General features: G+C 41.8%; 1 protein-coding gene across 1 annotated transcript; it reads left to right on the top strand.

Moving 5' to 3' along the window:
- The first annotated feature begins 48 nt into the window (after nt 1-48).
- Nucleotides 49-14,048, top strand: LOC138967357 (NAD kinase 2, mitochondrial-like). The gene is made up of 9 exons (XM_070339881.1): nt 49-480; nt 2,571-2,659; nt 3,606-3,776; nt 4,868-4,957; nt 6,595-6,828; nt 8,987-9,138; nt 10,480-10,620; nt 12,069-12,108; nt 12,438-14,048. The coding sequence occupies exons 1-9, from the start codon at nt 178-180 to the stop codon at nt 12,571-12,573; spliced, it is 1,356 nt and encodes a 451-aa protein (XP_070195982.1). The 5' UTR covers nt 49-177; the 3' UTR covers nt 12,574-14,048.
- Nucleotides 14,049-18,557: the final 4,509 nt, after the last annotated feature.

The raw sequence follows: 18,557 nt of genomic DNA, 5'->3' as shown, positions 1-18,557 counted from the left end.
AGGTTTCTTGTTGCCGCATAGATTAAACATACGCAACTAATCTTTACGTCTAAGAAGCATGGCGATCAAAACAAAACACAAGTGAACCAAGAAGTGAAAGGAACGACGATTACACTGAATTCAGGTGCTCGGCATCGCCTGAGCACGCTTCTTGCAATTGTCTAGACTGCCTTTGAAATGAAATCCTATAGTATGTGCATTACAAGAGCGATGTTCTCCAGGTATTTGCTGAAACACGCACAGCGACCGGGGCACCAGGGCAAACTTCGGCTCCTCGAAGGGTCATCACCGTCATGCAATGGTCACTGTTATCTTCGACTGCATGGACACAACGTTCGATGGGCGACAACCACCACAAACCCAGACGATGCCGTTCCTATGTTCAACCCGAAGCGGGCAGCCGTCTTGACTAAAATGTCCCGTTACGAATACGAGAGACGTCTTCACAGCAGATTGTCCGAGAAGGAATTCAAAGCATTTGTAAGAGCTCTGCACTTTTGGATCATGGCATGGTTGTCCAGCACTGACTACCATTTTACATCAATCTGCATTTATTACACAGTTTTACTGCTCCACACATATATTCATCAAACGCACTCAATGCTCATTGCAATGCGACAGACGTACAGTATGTTCTCAGGATACCAGTAAGTTCGTCACACAGTAGATTCGTCACCGGTCCCTGGTAACTTCGCCACAGTAACTTCGCCACAGTAGTCCGAGCGCGGCTGTTATGTAATGGTAAGGCCCCCCAAAAAAATTAGTCTGTTTACGGTAACCCGACCGACCCTATTTTTTTCGCGCGACCCTAGACTTTTTTTGGCATTTGGGGGAAGAAAAAAAAACTTTTGTTTTTTTTGCAAAATAACGTAAAAATATGGTTTTTTGGAAAAAAAAAAAAAATCCCGACCTACCGACCCTATTTTTTTGGCCTATGTTACCGTAAACAGACCTATTTTTTTGGGGGCCTAATACAACTTTGCACCTCCCCCCCCCCCCCTCCTTCTCTCTCTCCCTCTTTCTATCTCTCTCTCCCTCTCTCTCTCTCTCTCTCTCTCTCTCTCTCTCTCTCTCTCTCTCTCTCTCTCTCTCTCTCTCTCTCTCTTAAAAATGTGAATCTTGAATCTCTCCCACAAATCAAACATCTGAAAGCATAAGCTCTAAGCATAAACACCCGCCCACCCTGCCGGTAACTTCGTCACCCGTGACGAATCTACCGTGTGACGAACTTACTTGTGTGTGTGTGAGTGGGAGGGGGGCGGGCTTGGAGTTGGAGTGATTTGTTGATCAGTCCGAGCTGTATTCAGAGATGAAGCCTGATCTAACAAAATGTCTTTTGGCTCGAAGATCAAACACAACATGTTGGAACAAAAGGTTTCTATACTGGTCACCAATTAATGAATTATACTTTAAGTTTAAAACTTCAGCTCAACCGCCCATAATTTGTAAAACATGACAACGAAAGCAGATTATGAGGGTGGGAGAGTTGCACTATTGTTTGGCCCTGTCTAGTATTTTCATCAACTTATCGGTAGCTCAGTTGGTAGAGCACTGCACTTGAGTTGTGATTCTAGGGTTCGAATCCGGGTTGAGACCGACACGGGTCACCATTGTAGCACGTAACAGACCTCAGTCATCCTGCCATAAGTGCAGGTGGCTGATTACACCTAAACACACACACACTACAGGGTAGCACCACTTTGTTGCTGCTAGCTTTAATTTCCACTGGGAGGAAGCGACCCGAATTTCCCAGCGATGCCGATGGGACAATAAAGTTGTACAATTTTAAAAAATCATTTCAAGACAATTAGCAGAAAATCACTTCTGCTGAAGATGTCAGTCCGAGGACACAATTGTAACAATAGTTGCACTTGAAGCGCTAAGCTATGATATGATGTACCATATAATGATATTGTCATTTGCGAAATTATTCTTTCAATCAATCAATGAGTCTTATATCGCGCATATGGGTACAGTTCTAGGCGCTCTGCAGTGATGCCGTGTGAGATGAAATTTTATACGGCCAGTAGATTGCACCCATTTCGGCGCATATTTACCTTTCACGGCCTATTATTCCAAGTCACACGGGTATAGGTAGACAATTATTAACTGTGCCTAAGCAATTTTGCCAGGAAAGACCCTTTTGTCAATCGTGGGATCTCGTGCACACCCAATGTAGTGTACACGGGGGGAGGTTCGGACAACGAAGAGAGTCTGCACACAAAGTTGACTCTGTGAAATAAATTTCTGCCGAACCTGGGATCGAACTCACGCTGACAGCGGCCAACTGAATACAAATCCAGCGCGCTACCAACTGAGCTATATCCCTGCAATCATCGAACATTCGCCCCATCATGGAACAACCCAAAATAGAACAATCATGCTCATACACACACACATCGTTCATGTAATTAGTGAACTGGATACATGCAATAAGCAAATTAATTAAGCCAGGTGACTTCAAATTTTAAAGTTTTTTGGGGGGGTAGTGGGGCTATTCCCTCATACAAGCTTGCATCAAATTTGTTCTGCTTTTCATATGATTTATTGTGTTTTTTTCTCTCCTATAGCTAGAGTCGAAGGACTCAGACTATGAAGGTCTGCTAGTTCGGCACCATAACCATCTCACTACAGTTGAAACCATCAAGAAAACGCTTGAGTAAGTTTATCGATTTTGTTTCTGTCACGCACACATGCGCGTATTCATGTATCTCATGAACTGGACATGTGTGCATGTATAACAAATGTAAAAAACTTACTGTGGGAACCCCCTTCTTAAGACCTCCACAAATAGGAGAAAATCAGGTCTGAAAATAGGGGTACATTTACAGCGGCTATGAACAGTAGACCTTTTTTCAGATTTACTATTCATAGCCTCTATAAATTCACCAGACTCCCTCCTTTTTAAGACCTGATGTTTACAGAGCTACCAACTGCTACGATTTCAGCGTAGCATGCTACGATTTTGCAGCAATTGCTACGCTAAGCCCAAAACTGAAGGATGCAAAATTTCCACTTATCACTCGAAAATCAGCTGCAGTCGTTAAAAACTGCGCTTGTGATGGAAAGGTCTGATCCAATCAGGGTACGGTTTTGTCATTCATCCAATGGAGAACGTCGTTTCTCCTTTTTGCGTTGTAGTCTTGGTTAGCGTATTCTGTTTGATTGACTTTGAACACGTTCTTGGAGGTGTGGGTTACCGAGGCACTGTGTCCCACTTGCCGCCATGCCATTGACACGGACAACGAGAGGGGAATGAAAAAAAGTCTAAGGCAAACCTCGCATAATGCGGGTGTGCAATTCAAATTCAAGACAATGCTACATGTACTCTTAAAAACCAATTGCTACTCTGAAAATGTCAAAATGCAGCATTATGCTACTGTTTGGGCTTCACAGGGGTGGGCAAGCTATGTGTTTGTTATCCACATTGCATTTGTGAAAGAGTGTATGTGTGTATCCACGCGTGTGCGTGCACATGTGTGTAATGGTACTAATAATCATGTCTTCTTACAAGTCCAGACATAGGAGAAGCATAGACTGTGCTATGGTTCCATCTAAACCAAAATGTTGATATCTGTCCTGATCTAATTTATTGTGTTGTGCAGATCAAAAAACATTGAAACACGAATCTTGCAGCGTTTCGATTTCAACTCTGATGTAATTGACTGGGCGGACGCAATTTTCACGGCAGGTGGGGATGGCACGTATCTGCTGGCATCCTCCAAGTTTGTCAACAAGGACAAACCTTTGATTGGTCTGAACACTGACCCTGACAAGTAAGGCTAGTTTTTTGTGTCCTCTGTGTGTGGGTGTGTCTGTCTGAGTCTCTGTTTCACCGTCACTCTGTCTCTCAAGATCTGTATGTGAATTGTGATTGTTTTGAACTGTGTGTGTATCTTTTGGCTGCAGAGCTTTTTCAGTTTAACGTTTACTTAAAGCCGCAGTTTTGAAAGAATGTCTGCTATGTGCTACAGCCACTCGTTCCTCCAAGTCTGTTATCATTAGTTATCAACACCCAGCTTCCCTATGCCCACAGGCTAATTTACAGGCCGTCTCCAATTTCACACGAAGACACGAAAGGGAACGAAACAGTGACTTCCCCTTTTTTCTTGGTCCAGTAATCAGAGATACCACCATACTACTGCTTATCTAAACACTTGTTGGAGAGAGGGTGTGAGTGTCAGTTGCGCGTCTTGAGGTCATTAATCAAATCTTCGTACTCGCAGAAAAATTCCTCCCGAACTTCGCCTTTAAGCTTAGGTATGTGGTCAAGATGAGTCAAAAGCACAATGAAGCATTTTTTAGCACAGTACATAGACGAACTCCGGAAATAACTGTCGGGTTGGTATGTGTTGTCAAAGAGTGAATACTCAAGTTTTGAAAATAACTGCTTTTAGTGAGACAAACTTTCCACATGTTTCACTTTCAGACACAACCCTCGCTAGTGACTCACTGAATGGCCTATAATGTCACCTGGGAAAATTTGACTCAGTAAATGCAGTTATTTTTTAACATCGTCTATTCAGTTATGTGGATTGAACTTTCATGATTAATTGAAATAGTGCTTGCAGAGAAAATGCATATTTTAGTGAAGAGATTATCATCATTTTTTTCCAACGGAAAAGGCATTTTCATTTTGTCTTTAAGTCAGTGTTGAAGCGTTTTGTGTTTTCATGTCAGTGCTAGAGCATGCAGATATGGGTGAGTGTTTCTGAGTAAAGCATGCATATTAGTTTTGTGAACATTGTTTTGTTTTCTGTGTGAAGTCTGAATAGGGAAGAATTTCTGCACTATTTGAGTTCCTCCTCCTTGTTCTTCTCCTTTGTCTTGTGGAGTTCTTCATGCCATCTTGCCCTTCTTCTTGCAGGTCAGAAGGCCACCTACTCCTGCCGAAGCGTCAATACCCAGCATCAAACTTTGCTGCAGCCTTACAACGAATGCTTGATGGAGACTTCAGGTGAGGGTTCTGTTCTCATCACTCTCTACAGTCTTTTCTCTAGCGGAGATGAGTTGTCAGATATATACTCTTCAATAAAAGTTAGACCAATCAAGAAAATAGATGCTAACTTTTAAAATTTGCAAAAATATTAAGTTTCCATTAATAATTAGATTGATACTTGCCTGTTTTAGAATTCACAATATGACCGAGAGTTTTGCTTTACAAATATTTTACCATTTCATTGCACCATGCTAAACAGGTGGAAAACTCTGCTGTTTGGGGGGCAAAACGGGGTGGTAATATAAACTCGGGGGGGGGGGGGGGGGGGGGGGGGGGGGGGGAAGGGTAGCGCCATACTGTATGGCAGTTCGCTTCCACAGTGAGAAAACAGCCCAAATTTCCATGATTGGTATCCTCACAGGACAATATGATACCAATAAAGAGGTGGTTACCAGGGCAGGTTTGACTGCATAGGAAAACATGGTTGAGACTGTGAGCATACAGCTTTCTTAGCTTTGGGTCCTGGTGAATTTTTTTATTTTCAAAATTAAGTCTGCCTTTGTGACAATACCAGGGGTGGGACGAATCCGCGGATTTCCGCTGACACAACTTACGAATTCCGCTGGAGTAATCTATTTTTCCGCGTCAAATGATATTAAAACGATTTTATTCTCAAACGGCATTTATTTCTCAAACAGTTCGGAATCGTATTTGGTACAGTCTTTGCCTTTGCCTTTTCCGGTTTGCGAAACAAAATGGCGCACCGCAAAGACATTGTCGAACGAAGCAAATGTTCAACATTGGATGAAAGTTTGAAAAACAAGTGGAGATGGGATTGGACAGAGGAGAATGTTGATAAAGAACCTATTGGAGAATTCATCACAGTATCTATAACTTGTTGACTGAATGATATGGAGAGAAGTGAAGATGGAACAGAACACTGGAGGCTTGAGAGTTAAATTGTGCTGACTGAAAACTCCTGATAACTAATAGTAATTTTGAGCTTCAATGCATTGGGGCGTCACTTGGATCTATTGCCAGTATTGGATTATGGATACATGGTTCATTACGTAAATATGCCCCATTACAATGTTACCATTGTTGTGTGAAAGTGGGTTTTTTGTTTGGTTGGGGTGTTTTTTTAGTGAGGAGAATTTTTTTTACCTGATCCAAACAAGTACAATTTTACTTTCAGAATGCACCAGATTGCACAGATTTTAATGTACCATTTATGCCCCCGAACTCCCCTAGAAAAAAGGGATTTCCTCTTTTTTCATCACAAGAGAGTCCCACCCCTGAGTACTTGTGGCATCTAGAGAAAGATTTTTATTTCTCATTACAAATGATCAAACCATAACGTCGTCGTCCTGGAATTTTGGCGTAACTCGATTCTTGGCAATTTTGATGACTTTGTGCTTTAGAGTAAGTAAATCATTCTCCATGAGAAATATTCTCTAAAATACGATGGACCATACAAGATTTAATATTCTTTTATCTTTTTATACATACCAGGTACAAATATAAACACTATTTCATAATAAAAAAAATAATCAGTTTTGGCCTTCTGATGATAAGCTGTCCAAAATGAGTTGCACCAAAATTCCATGACAATGTCGATAAGTTACTGTTATTCATCGATTTCATACTGCCAACAGGTGGCGCTACCTGCAGCGAATTCAGGTGACGATGGGTGGCCAGCACAGCAACGACGATGCAGTAGAGCTGCACGATCAGCAACTACAATTTCCCGAGCATCGCTTCGTGGAGCACATCAAAGAGAGCGAAGAAGAACGACATCCCAAGAGTGTCTCATGCAACGTTCCACCCCCAAGAGTCCTACCTGTGTTTGCCCTCAACGAAGTCTTTATCGGAGAATCTCTGTCTTCTAGGTGAGGGAAGCATCTTGGGATTATTTGTTTTACAGGTTTTAATAGCCTGCAAACATTTTAGTAGATTTGTGTAATGTAAGACTTACTTACTTACTTACTGTTACTCTTTTGCCCCCCACGGAGCATAAGGCATGCAGTTTTGTGTGTGAATGAACAGCACGAATCCATTTTGAAAATTTCTTGATCGTCGGCCACATCAAGTTCGACCCTGACTGGCATTTCAGTTTGTTGAAAGTAAAGGGAGACGTTCGATAGCAGAGTGCACGGATGACATTTTCAATTCAGTGAAGTGATGGACAGACTGACAGACCCACGTGTGCAAGGACACACAGCACCATGTTACTTTCTACAACTGGAAGCTGTATTTACCATGGTACCATGAAAACAGAACAATTAATCCTTGTTATGAAATTTAGAAGTACCACAACTTCAAGTCGACAAGCAGCAGAATCTGGTATTGTTTTCAGCAGACAGCCTCAAATAGTTTGTGTGTGTGTGTGCGTGGGTGAAGAAAGAATAGAACATGGAGTGGGGAGAGGTAGTGTGAAAGGAGAAAAGATATTTGAGAAAAAAAATCATATGGCTGATTGTTTTTTCTGTTGCATGGGATGAGAGAATGATAGAAAAAGACGAGAAAAGTACAAATTAGGGTAACGTTCAGACATGGGATTTTTCCGTAAATAAACGGAATTCCGTAAATTTTTAGGCTCCAGGGATCATTCTTGAGATTCGTGCAAATCCGCTGAGAAAATGTTGGGGTATAGACCCAAGTTTTTCCGCCGGTCTGCTGATCGCGACGCTCCATTCCATACTATTCTTGAACGGTTGGTTCCTAAAACGGTCAGACTGTTGCTGGTCGATCCGTATGGGAACGCGCTCTTTGTCTCCTACAGTCACCGTTTCAACGTAGCTATCGGGGATTCAGTATAAGCATACCGTATGAGAATGATTCGGCGCCATTTTTACATCGCTTCGAGCCACCTGCCAAAATGATGAGGAAGCTAAAGCGAGACGAAACCGTTCTAGCCCGGGAAATTGACCAGCAGAAGTACAAGAAAAATCTCTGGAGATTCGACTGGCTCGATGAAGTTGTATCATTGAGCTGGAAAGACGAGAAAGGCCAGAAGACACAAGACGTGAAACTGAAAGTTGGCGATGCTTTTGCTAAAATCAACTTGCCGGGAAAAGCTCAGTGCACTTTGTGCAACGATGTTATCAACTACGGCTCCAATGGAAAGACTGCCCTCAAAAGCCACTTGAAAAGCAACAAGCACCTGACTATCCTGAAAACCCAGTCGGGTAATCAGTCACTGGGGTCGTTTGGCACCGACAAGGTAAGAACATTGAAACCACACCGTCACACCCCGCCTCTCTCTCTCTCTCTCTCTCTCTCTCTCTCTCTCTCTCTCTCTCTCTCTCTCTCTCTCTTTCTCCTCCTTATTTTGAGTCTTAGTGTAAAATTAATTTGAGAAACATGGGAAGGAAGAGAAAGGGGGGGGGGGCTATGATTAAGCTGAAATATGCATTTCAGGGCCATTTTTGTGTGTCTAAAACACTAAAAACCTTCAGCTTCTGGGGGCAAAGCCCCCAGACCCCGACCAGGGGCGTTGCCCCTGGACCCTACTGGGGGCCTTCTGCGGCCCCCAGACCCCCACCTTCTTTTTCCTTAATTATCACTTTTTCTGAATCCCATGTCTGAACGTTACAAAAAGGGCAATAACTCTGGAATTAAACATTATTTTGATCTAAAACCATACATGTAATAACGGCAGATGATTGAACTTGCTATTTCCTGGCAAAAGTTTGTATTTAAAAATGTGGCCATTTTAAGTCATTTTGGGGGTATCTCCGAAAAAGGGTCATAACTCCGTGAAAAATAAATTTCAAGGTCTGAAATTCTCACATCACGTTCTAAATATAACAGTCTGTCAAATAAAATCAAAAACTCAAAATCGATAAATTTGTCAAGAGTGTCCCTTTTCGCAGAAATGGCCACATATAATGTTCAAATATAATATGTCAGGGATGGCCAAATGACAGGCCTATGATGTCATTTGGGAAAGTTTGCCCCACTAAAAGCAAGATTATTCACTCTTTCACAACCCATACAATGCTATTTTCGGAATTCATCTTTTCTGATGATACTTTTTTACCGCAGGGTGTCATACTATGAGTTCTCTGAGGATGACGGGCCGAAGGAGAAGCAGAAGAGCTCGGGCATCACCATCTGTACAGGCACCGGTTCCAGTTCCTGGCATTTCCATATCAACCATCTACCTGCAAAGTCCGTCAGAGACGTCCTTAGGATTGGTAGGCTGCTTTTGATATTTTGTGTGACCCAATTTAAGACACACCCCCCCCCCCCCCCCCTTTTGGGACGTTGCTTTCTCAGATTTCTGTTCATGACTTCTGTAAACTTTTCTCTGTTTTAAGACTCCTTCCTTTTTAAGACCTGATTTTCGCAGATCTTAAAAGGGGGGGGGGGTTCCACATGAGTGTATTAGATGTCACATGAGCGCTATATTGAGCAGACAACACATACAGAGAACACAGATCGAAGCTAATTCTCACTGGGACGTGAGTTGTTTGCATGATTTCTCTGGCACAGATCGCCGACCATGTATGGGAGCATACCGCTTGCTAGTGATCGGCCTACAATGTCAGTTTGCCTCAGTGTTTCCAAGAAAAAGCAACCCATAAAATCTTGACAGACTTAGTTTCCGAGCAAGCCCACTCTCCCACAACCTAATAAATCTCGACAGAGTTATTTCTGTGTTTCCAAGAAAATGCAACTCTCCCACACCCCATATGTAAATCTTGACAAATTATTTCCATGTTCCAAGGATAAGCAACTCTTCCACTACCCATAAAATCTTGACAAAGTAATTTTCCAACATCCCATCTATTCACACATCTGTTGCAGCCAACAGTAAGACTGGCAGCACATTCCCGATGACAGAGTTATTTCCAAATATCGATCTATTCACACATCTGTTGCAGCCAACAGTAAGACTGGCAGCACATTCCCGATGACAGAGTTATTTCCAAATATCGATCTATTCACACATCTGTTGCAGCCAACAGTAAGACTGGCAGCACATTCCTGATGACAGAGTTATTTCCAAATATCGATCTATTCACACATCTGTTGCAGCCAACAGTAAGACTGGCAGCACATTCCCGGTGACAGAGTTATTTCCAAATATCATTCCCGATGACAGAGTTATTTCCAAATATCGATCTATTCACACATCTGTTGCAGCCAACAGTAAGACTGGCAGCACATTCCCGATGACAGAGTTATTTCCAAATATCGATCTATTCACACATCTGTTGCAGCCAACAGTAAGACTGGCAGCACATTCCCGATGACAGAGTTATTTCCAAATATCGATCTATTCACACATCTGTTGCAGCCAACAGTAAGACTGGCAGCACATTCCCGATGACAGAGTTATTTCCAAATATTGATCTATTCACATATCTGTTGCAGCCAACAGGAAGACTGGCAGCACATTCCCGGTGACAGAGTTATTTCCCAATATCCATGTATTCACACATGTGTTACAGCGAGCACAACAGTAGGACTGGTAGCACATTCCAATTACAGAGTTATTTCCCAATATCCATCTATTCACACATCTGTTGCAGCCAACAGTAGGACTTGCAGCTCATTCCCGGTGGACGACTGGCAGACCATGGAGGCTATATCCGACGAGTTCAACAGTTCCCTGAGGTTTGACTCCAGCACTCCTCTAATGGCCTACACCATTAGAGACCCTGTGGTCAATGGTCAGTAGTTTTCTTTGTGTGTGTCACATTCCTGTGTAGGTGTGGGTGTGTAAATGTGTGTGTGTGATAGGGCTATTTGTGTGCGTGTGTGTAACTGTGTGTGTATGTATCTGTCCGTCTGTCTGTCTGTGTAAGTGTGTGTTTGTGTGTGTGTCTGTATGAATGTCTGTCTGTCTGTTTGTGTGTGTGCTTCTCTATGCATGGTTAGAAATGCTGTGTCTGCACATGCATTTGTGCTATTTTCTTGATTGTTTTCAGGCAAATAACTCTGAAGAAGACTGATGTTAACCTTCAATAAGAGCTTTGATTTACAATTGAGATTGATGAAGCGTTAGCATTTGTTTATGAATCGGATATCTTTGAGTTGTTCTTCAACAGTCTAGCTCTTAGCATTGTTCAGATCTGAATTTTATTACTGTATATTTATACAGTAGAACCCCCTATTTACGACTTTGGAAAAACCTTGAAAATTAGATCGTAAAAAGGGGGGGTCTTAAAATGGGGTTTGAGTTTTTGGCCCGGGCGGTCATGAATTTGGTTGCAGTGTACGTACTGTTATTACTGTCATGTTTACACACAAACACACAGTTGCAGTTTACTGTCATATCAACACACACACACACACCCAAACACATTACAGCAGAACAACTTTAACTCAAATTTCAAAGAAAATTTATTCATGGCGTAATGCTCGCTCCCCGCTGAGTGAAGCACATTTGACATTGTGGCGCAACCAGTAAAATCCGAATGTCCTAACTCGATAGAAAGCATAACGACTTTTCTCCCGAATTATCTTTCCGCTCACATGAATGTTTCTTCGCCTTGCATCACTAAACTTGTCCCATACACGATCGTTGAGGTTTTCGTACAGGCACCTCTCTTTGCGTACTTTCGCTTCACTATCCTTCTCGCCATCTCGATAACACCGAGTCCTTATCATTGACGATACACAGTATTTGCGTCTTCCCGACTCCTAAGGAAGTCGCCGCGGATTGCCATTTCGCTTGATTAGCGATTACTTTATTAGCTCTCTATTCAAGAGTCAGCGCTTTTCTCTTTCTTTCGCGAATCTTCGTTTGTCAACAAGTCGTCGTGACAAGATAGTGTACAGAGGAAAACCGGATGTATTAGGATCTCGCGCGCGCGAGATTTCGTTGTTTTTGTTTTTTTCTCGCGGTAGTTGCACGAGAGCCGCCATGTTGTGTTTTCGTCTGCTCGACTGAAAATGCGCGAAAGTCGTAATTCATCCCCAAAAGCTCGGTCGTAAGTCGCGTTTTGGGGTGAGTCGTTCACTGGGGATTCATTATATAGTAGAACGCATCCGTGGTAGAAAAATCAGTCGTAAAAAGGGGGTGGTCGTAAACAGGGGGGTCGTTAAGGGGGAGTACTACTGTACATATAAATATTTTACTAACCAAATTTAACAATGTATGGTTTATGCATTTCAGGTGTATTTCATGTCAGCAATCCCAGAAACTTTGCCAAAAAGTGAGTGAACATTTTTTTGTTAACAATGACACATCTGCAGTTACTCTCCCAACCCATATCCCCTTGGATAATTTTCCTGTCTATAACTTTTCAAAATAAGAAGTCCATGCTGCTTGTTAAATTGTGTACAGTCCCCAAAAAACTTTTTAGACCCCCTGACTTAAGAATCACTCCCTTTTAAAATGATAATAAAAAGCACAAAATACATTTGATAGAATAAAATAAAAATCTCATGCACAGCAGCAATTATATTTTCAGGCAAAAAGTAACTGAGATGTACAACAAATAAATGACCTTTAAACTAATTCAGTATTTTGTTCTATCTGCAGGATACGCATTCGATCCAGGATGTGGGACGCCTGCCTGGTCATAGACGGAGGAATTTCTTTCCAGTTCAACGATGGTGCCATCGCAACGTTTGAGATTGCAGAGGGCAACGCCATTCGAACAGTGGATTTTGACTGAAAATGCTCAGCGCATTGAGTAACAGCTTACTGCAGGTGTCGGAGTTTATTCTGCACTGACATTCAGTTGGCTCTGTGAGTCATAGTACAGTGCCACCTGTAATGTAAGACCCCTCCAAGGAGAGGACATCTTCATATGAAGGACACGTCTGTTGTCTACTGATCTGTGCTGTCTGGAACAAAGTGTCTTTCTGGTGAAAGCACAAATGCAAAAATAAGAAGCTTTCTTGTCAGCACTGAGGGTGTTCTGGGCTTAGGTGCACAAAGCAAAACTGGGTCCCACCCAACTGGGTGGAAACCAGCTGCAGGGTTTGACTGGTTGAAATCATAACTCAGTTTCAACCAATCCAGCGCCGCAGCTGCGTGCGACCCAGCTGGGTGGGACCCAATTTTGCTTTGTGCACATCAGCCCTGTCCTGACTGTGTGTAAAGTGTAAATGCTGCTGTTCAAGCCAGGCTTTTACTGAACTTACTTTGATTTTGCTGTCAATATAATGTCTCAGCTTTGACTGAACTTCATTTTGCTGTCAATGTAATGTCTCAGTTCACTTGTTCCGCTCTTTTTTTTTGTCAGAATCAAAACAAAAAAAATTTGGTTTGTTAATGGAACGTTGATTTACGTACAAAAATAAACGTTCCATTCTTGTTTTTTTATCCTGACTTTTGGGACGTTGGTAGTCTACCTATTTTGGGATTTTTTTTTCTCCAGGTATTTGTTTGTTTGTCGGGCGGGGATGTAGCTCAGTCGGTAGCGCGCTGGATTTGTATCCAGTTGGCCGCTGTCAGCGTGAGTTCGTCCCCACGTTCGGCGAGAGATTTATTTCTCAGAGTCAACTTTGTGTGCAGACTCTCCTCGGTGTCCGAACACCCCCGTGTGTACACGCAAGCACAAGACCAAGTGCGCACGAAAAAGATCCTGTAATCCATGTCAGAGTTCGGTGGGTTATAGAAACACAAAAATACCCAGCATGCTTTCCCCGAAAGCGGCGTATGGCTGCCTAAATGGCGGGGTCAAAACGGTCATACACGTAAAATTCCACTCGTGCAAAAAAACACGTAGTGTACGTGGGAGTTTCAGCCCACGAACGCAGAAGAAGAGAAGAAGAAGTTTGTTTGTCGACAGCTAGTTCTGGATCCTTTTCGTGAGTCAGAGAGGGCTTCTCTGATGATAGTACTCACAGTTTAGAGTGTAAGCCAGATGTGTGCATTGCTGTTGTCTTCCTGCGTCATCATGTGGCCTTGGCCTGTACCTTTAAAAACTGGCAGGTTCGCATTGTTTTCATTCATTTTATTCATGAGCTGAGGAGTGTTTCTTGCACAAAGAATTGCTTGCGGCTAGCCTCCAGCTCCTGCTATGCAAGACAGCTAGTGTATATATGAAACGGTTCGATGGTTAGCTACGCAAGAATTAAACACCATTGGTTGATACTGAAAGGGTCGTCTGCACTGGTCGGTAAACATCCATGAACAGCCATTAGGATTTTGTGTGTGTGTAGTGAGCACCTCCAAGGCATGCTCTCCTACTCTCGCCAAATTCTAGCGTTCCTCGCGGCGAGAATTGCCCAAGAAACGCTTCTTACTGGCTTCACTCGCCAAATCTCATGTCAAAAAACGGGGGACCGTTACTGCTGTAGACATTTCAAGAAAGAAATGCGCATCAGATTACCGTTATAAACTGTTGTTGTTCAAAAGAATTAGCATTTCAAGTTTCAGGAGGATGAGGTTGTGTTATGTGTTAATTACAGAAGGTAATGACAAGCTCCTTGCATAATAATTACAAGCTGGCAAGGGGTAATGGGGGCAGGGTTTGGACTCCTTAGACAGAATGTGGCAGCCTGCATGGTCTGTGCCCTGAACCAGTCGCACAAGTAGCAGTAGCAGGAGACGATGGATTTTGCGCGCTGATTCTGTTACAGCTTCAGGTTTGGCTGGACAGGCCGTTGCGGGAACGACAGTTGTCTGTGTGCCGAGTGGATAAGACAATCAGATTTATGACTTATCTCTCCTATGATCATGTTTAAAAATGATTAATCAAGATATGCAACATTGTTGTCTACACAACTTTGTGATGATATTAAGTGGGTTGAAGTGGTTTTAATCATAGGCCATCATAATTCTTTCAGGACTGGATGAGGACCTGTTCAACCTGAGATGGCAATTAAAATGAAATTTGAACGATGTTCAGAGATTTACTGGAAAAAAATAAAAGAAAATCATGACATATATTGAGCACAGACCTGGGAACCCATACGATTTCGCCGTATTTTGTACGCATGATTGTCGAGAATACGCTCAGTACGGTCAGTGGGAAAAAAATACGACGAGAAAAATTCCTAGACTACTTTTCTGCACAAGCCCATCCTGAAGCCGATCCAGTATTTTGGCACATGATTACGTCACTATATTAGCCGCCGTCGAAAAAAATATAATCGGATCGTGTCAATCAATCAAAACAACCAGGCAAACGAAAGTACGGTATTTGGCGAAATCGGCTCCGAGAATAAACAAGTGAAACAAAGAAGAAAAGTGAAAAAGTTTGAAGAAAAATATCACACACACACAATTTGTAACCAACACACACATGTAGTCCCGCCCGGAATAAGCTTTTTTGGGATGATTTACGACTTTTGCGCACATTTCGAGCAGACGAAAACACAACATGGCGGCTCTCGCTCCTCCAACTATCGCGAGACACAAAAAAACGAAATCTAGCGCGCGAGATCCTGATACATCCGGTGTTTCTCTGTACGCTTGTCACGACGACTTGTTGACAAACGAAGATTCGCGAAAGAAAGAGAAAAGCGCCGAGCCTTGAGTAGAGAGCTAATAAAGTACCGGTAATCGCTAATCGAGCGAAATGAAAATCCGCGGCGACTTCCATTAGGTGAATGCTATTCAAGTTTAGGTAACGTTTTAGCCGCATCTTTTTATAAGCCGCAATGTGATTTTTTTTTTTTTAAGTCGCGGCTTGTAGTCTGTCAAATACGGTACAGTTTTTGTCAGTAACAATTGAAAAAAGCATTTGTTTTAAATGTATAGGTAAACTTAATTAACGGTGTGACGGACGCGCACGAGGCATGTTTTAATCATGGATGTGCAAACGCTGTGTGGAGTACGCTCAATGTTTTGAAAATACACCAAGTTTGTTTGAGAATACTCAAAGTGCAAAACAGGGGTTCCCAGGTCTGTGAGCAGATGCTTGAGATTTGGAGAAAGAAAAAAAATAGGAAATAAGGGGATAATAGCATTTTTTTTTTTTTCGTGTTTCCCCTCCATTTTCTTTCAAACCCTGTTCGTTCCGTGTTGCGTCTGCTTTTTGTTGTCTTTTGTGTTCTTTTCCTGATGAAGCTTCCAGAAGCGAAAATTCGTAATCGTCTTGTGTCGTCTTTGTATCGGTGAGTACAGTAATCCTTTGTTTTTTAACTTTGTTCATCTTACCACAGTCACTTCGTTGTTTAGATTTTTGTTTTTTTTAAAGATCTATTGTAAGTACATTGTATCATTTAAATTTCATGCTGAGTATAGTATATTTTTTTTTAATCAATTACAAGGAGCTTTACTGTGATATTTGTAGAGCTTTACACTGTGACATATATCAGTTCGGTCTACTTTTGTACAGCTATGATGCTGTTCATATTAGCATGAAACACCGGGTCGATGCAAAAATGAAGTATAGTCTGGCCAAGGGGCTAGCAGAGGACGTGTTTAATCATTTAAATACATGTATAATCAAAGTAACTTTTATATAGTGCTGAAGAAGAAAAGTTGTTCAAGATGATTAGTTCTATTTTGTGTTAAAAGGTTTAAGTGCTATCCCTTATCGTTTTTGATCAAACCTAATACATTTTTCAGTAATACCACCAATTTAAACCAGGACGAGCCTTAGTAACACATCCCACTGACCTCTCTACTGTGCCGGGTGCACGTTTTTTTTCACACCTGTCAAATTCCGTTTCACTGCATTCCTCGGTCAGGTTCTATCCTATGAGCGTGACACTTCTAAGAAGCATGAGAGTTCAAACGAACACATTATTTAATGTGACATTGAGCATGGCCATGGGCTCGTTTCAGTATTAATTCATCTGAGGGTTTTTGAGTCACTTGAGAAAAAGTGACTCTATGTAATCGGTCAGTGTTAGTCTGGCCGGCCGGCCGGCCGTCCGTAGACACCACCTTAACGTTGGACTTTTCTCGGAAACTATCAAAGCGATCGGGCTCATATTTTGTTTAGTCGTGACCTCCAATGACCTCTACACTTTAACGATGGTTTCGTTGACCTTTGACCTTTTTCAAGGTCACAGGTCAGCGTCAAAGGAAAAATTAGACATTTTATATCTTTGACAAAGTTCATCGGATGTGATTGAAACTTTGTAGGATTATTCTTTACATCAAAGTATTTACATCTGTAGCCTTTTACGAACGTTATCAGAAAAACAAGGGAGATAACTAGCCTTTTCTGTTCGGCAACACACAACTTAACGTTGGGCTTTTCTCGGAAACTATAAAAGTGACCGGGCTCAAATTTTATGTGAACGTGACTCCCAGTGACCTCTACACTTTGACGTCTGCTTTGGTGACCTTTGACCTTTTTCAAGGTCACAGGTATGTCTTGAAGGAAAAAAATTGAAATGTCATATCTCTGAAACTATTCATCGGATTTGATTCAAACTTTATAGGATTATTCTTTACATCAGGTATGCATTGTGTTGTGAATAGCAATTTCTTCCTGTCCATCTGATGCCTCATATAATATTCAGAACTGCGAAAGTGACTCGATCGAGCGTTTGCTCTTCTTGTTTCTCTTGATTTGTGAAAATGTATGTGTACATGGCTGGACTGCGAAAGATGGAAACATGTCATTTTAACAGAAGATAGTACTGATCGTCCTTGACAACTTTTCTTCTTGAGCACTATATGAAAGTTGACTCAAATTTGTTGTGAATAATTAAAACATCCTCCCCCTGCCCCTCGGCCAGACTATACTTGTTTGCAAACACATGTTGTAGTGCTTTTATTTACTTATTCCAGATAATGCTTTGACATGTTGGTATACTTCCAATTGTTTTCTGCATATACTCTTTCTGAAGTTGATGTGCGTTTTAATGTTAAATATGTTATGGGTACGTTTGTAATCAGTACTGGATACCCCCCGCGGGTTAGGGGGAAGAATTTACCCGATGCTCCCCAGCATGTCGTAAGAGGCGACTAACGGATTCTGTTTCTCCTTTTACCCTTGTTAAGTGTTTCTTGTATAGAATATAGTCAATGTTTGTAAAGATTTTAATAATAATAATAATAATAATAATAAAGTGTATTTATATTGCGCCTATCCCTTACAAAAAACTAAAATATTTGGCTCTAAGCGCATTACAACATGTGTAGGGACTTGGTACAATCAAGTCTGACAAATACAATAACACAATATACAGGCGGTCTCTAAGGTAAAACTGGGAAAAGCAGCTTTGACATTTGAACACTGCTACTAGAAGATCCTCTAACAATGCATACTGCTTTACAATATGCATTTATGTATAAATATAGTTACAGAACATCGAGTTAATAGGAATCAGAAAAGGTTCTTATTATAAAACTATCTAGCGAACGACGAAGAAGAAGAAGAATAAAACTATCAATGTCGATGCGTAACAAGTCATTCAACGTAAATGGCCAAAGAACAACAACAAAGCAATGATGATAAAACAGTTATACTCAATGGCTAGTAACGAGGCAGAACTAAATAGTATCGACACAAGATTAAAACAAAACATATTCCTGGAGACACATTTATACATGTATCAAATAATCAATATTCAAAATACAGCCCTCGCACACACACGCCAAGGCACGTGTAGTCTCACTCATACACCGCGACAGCTATCGCGCGCACGTACAAGGGAAAAACAGACCCGCACGCCGATTTCAAACACGGAAATAAACAAAGAAACAGGCACATGAAAGAGCAACCCGTCCCCAGCCGGCCCACAG

Source organism: Littorina saxatilis, linkage group LG5, assembly GCF_037325665.1.
Source record: "Littorina saxatilis isolate snail1 linkage group LG5, US_GU_Lsax_2.0, whole genome shotgun sequence".
Taxonomy (NCBI): Eukaryota; Metazoa; Mollusca; class Gastropoda; order Littorinimorpha; family Littorinidae; genus Littorina; species Littorina saxatilis.
This window is presented reverse-complemented; position numbering and strand designations above follow the sequence as displayed.

Excerpts from the sequence above, each read along its gene's own strand:
- LOC138967357 (XM_070339881.1), top strand. The coding sequence starts at position 178 with ATGAAATCCTATAGTATGTGCATTACAAGAGCGATGTTCTCCAGGTAT. Across the intron at positions 481-2,570 it reads AGAAGGAATTCAAAGCATTT|CTAGAGTCGAAGGACTCAGA; the intron begins GTAAGAGCTCTG and ends TCTCTCCTATAG. Across the intron at positions 10,621-12,068 it reads TAGAGACCCTGTGGTCAATG|GTGTATTTCATGTCAGCAAT; the intron begins GTCAGTAGTTTT and ends TATGCATTTCAG.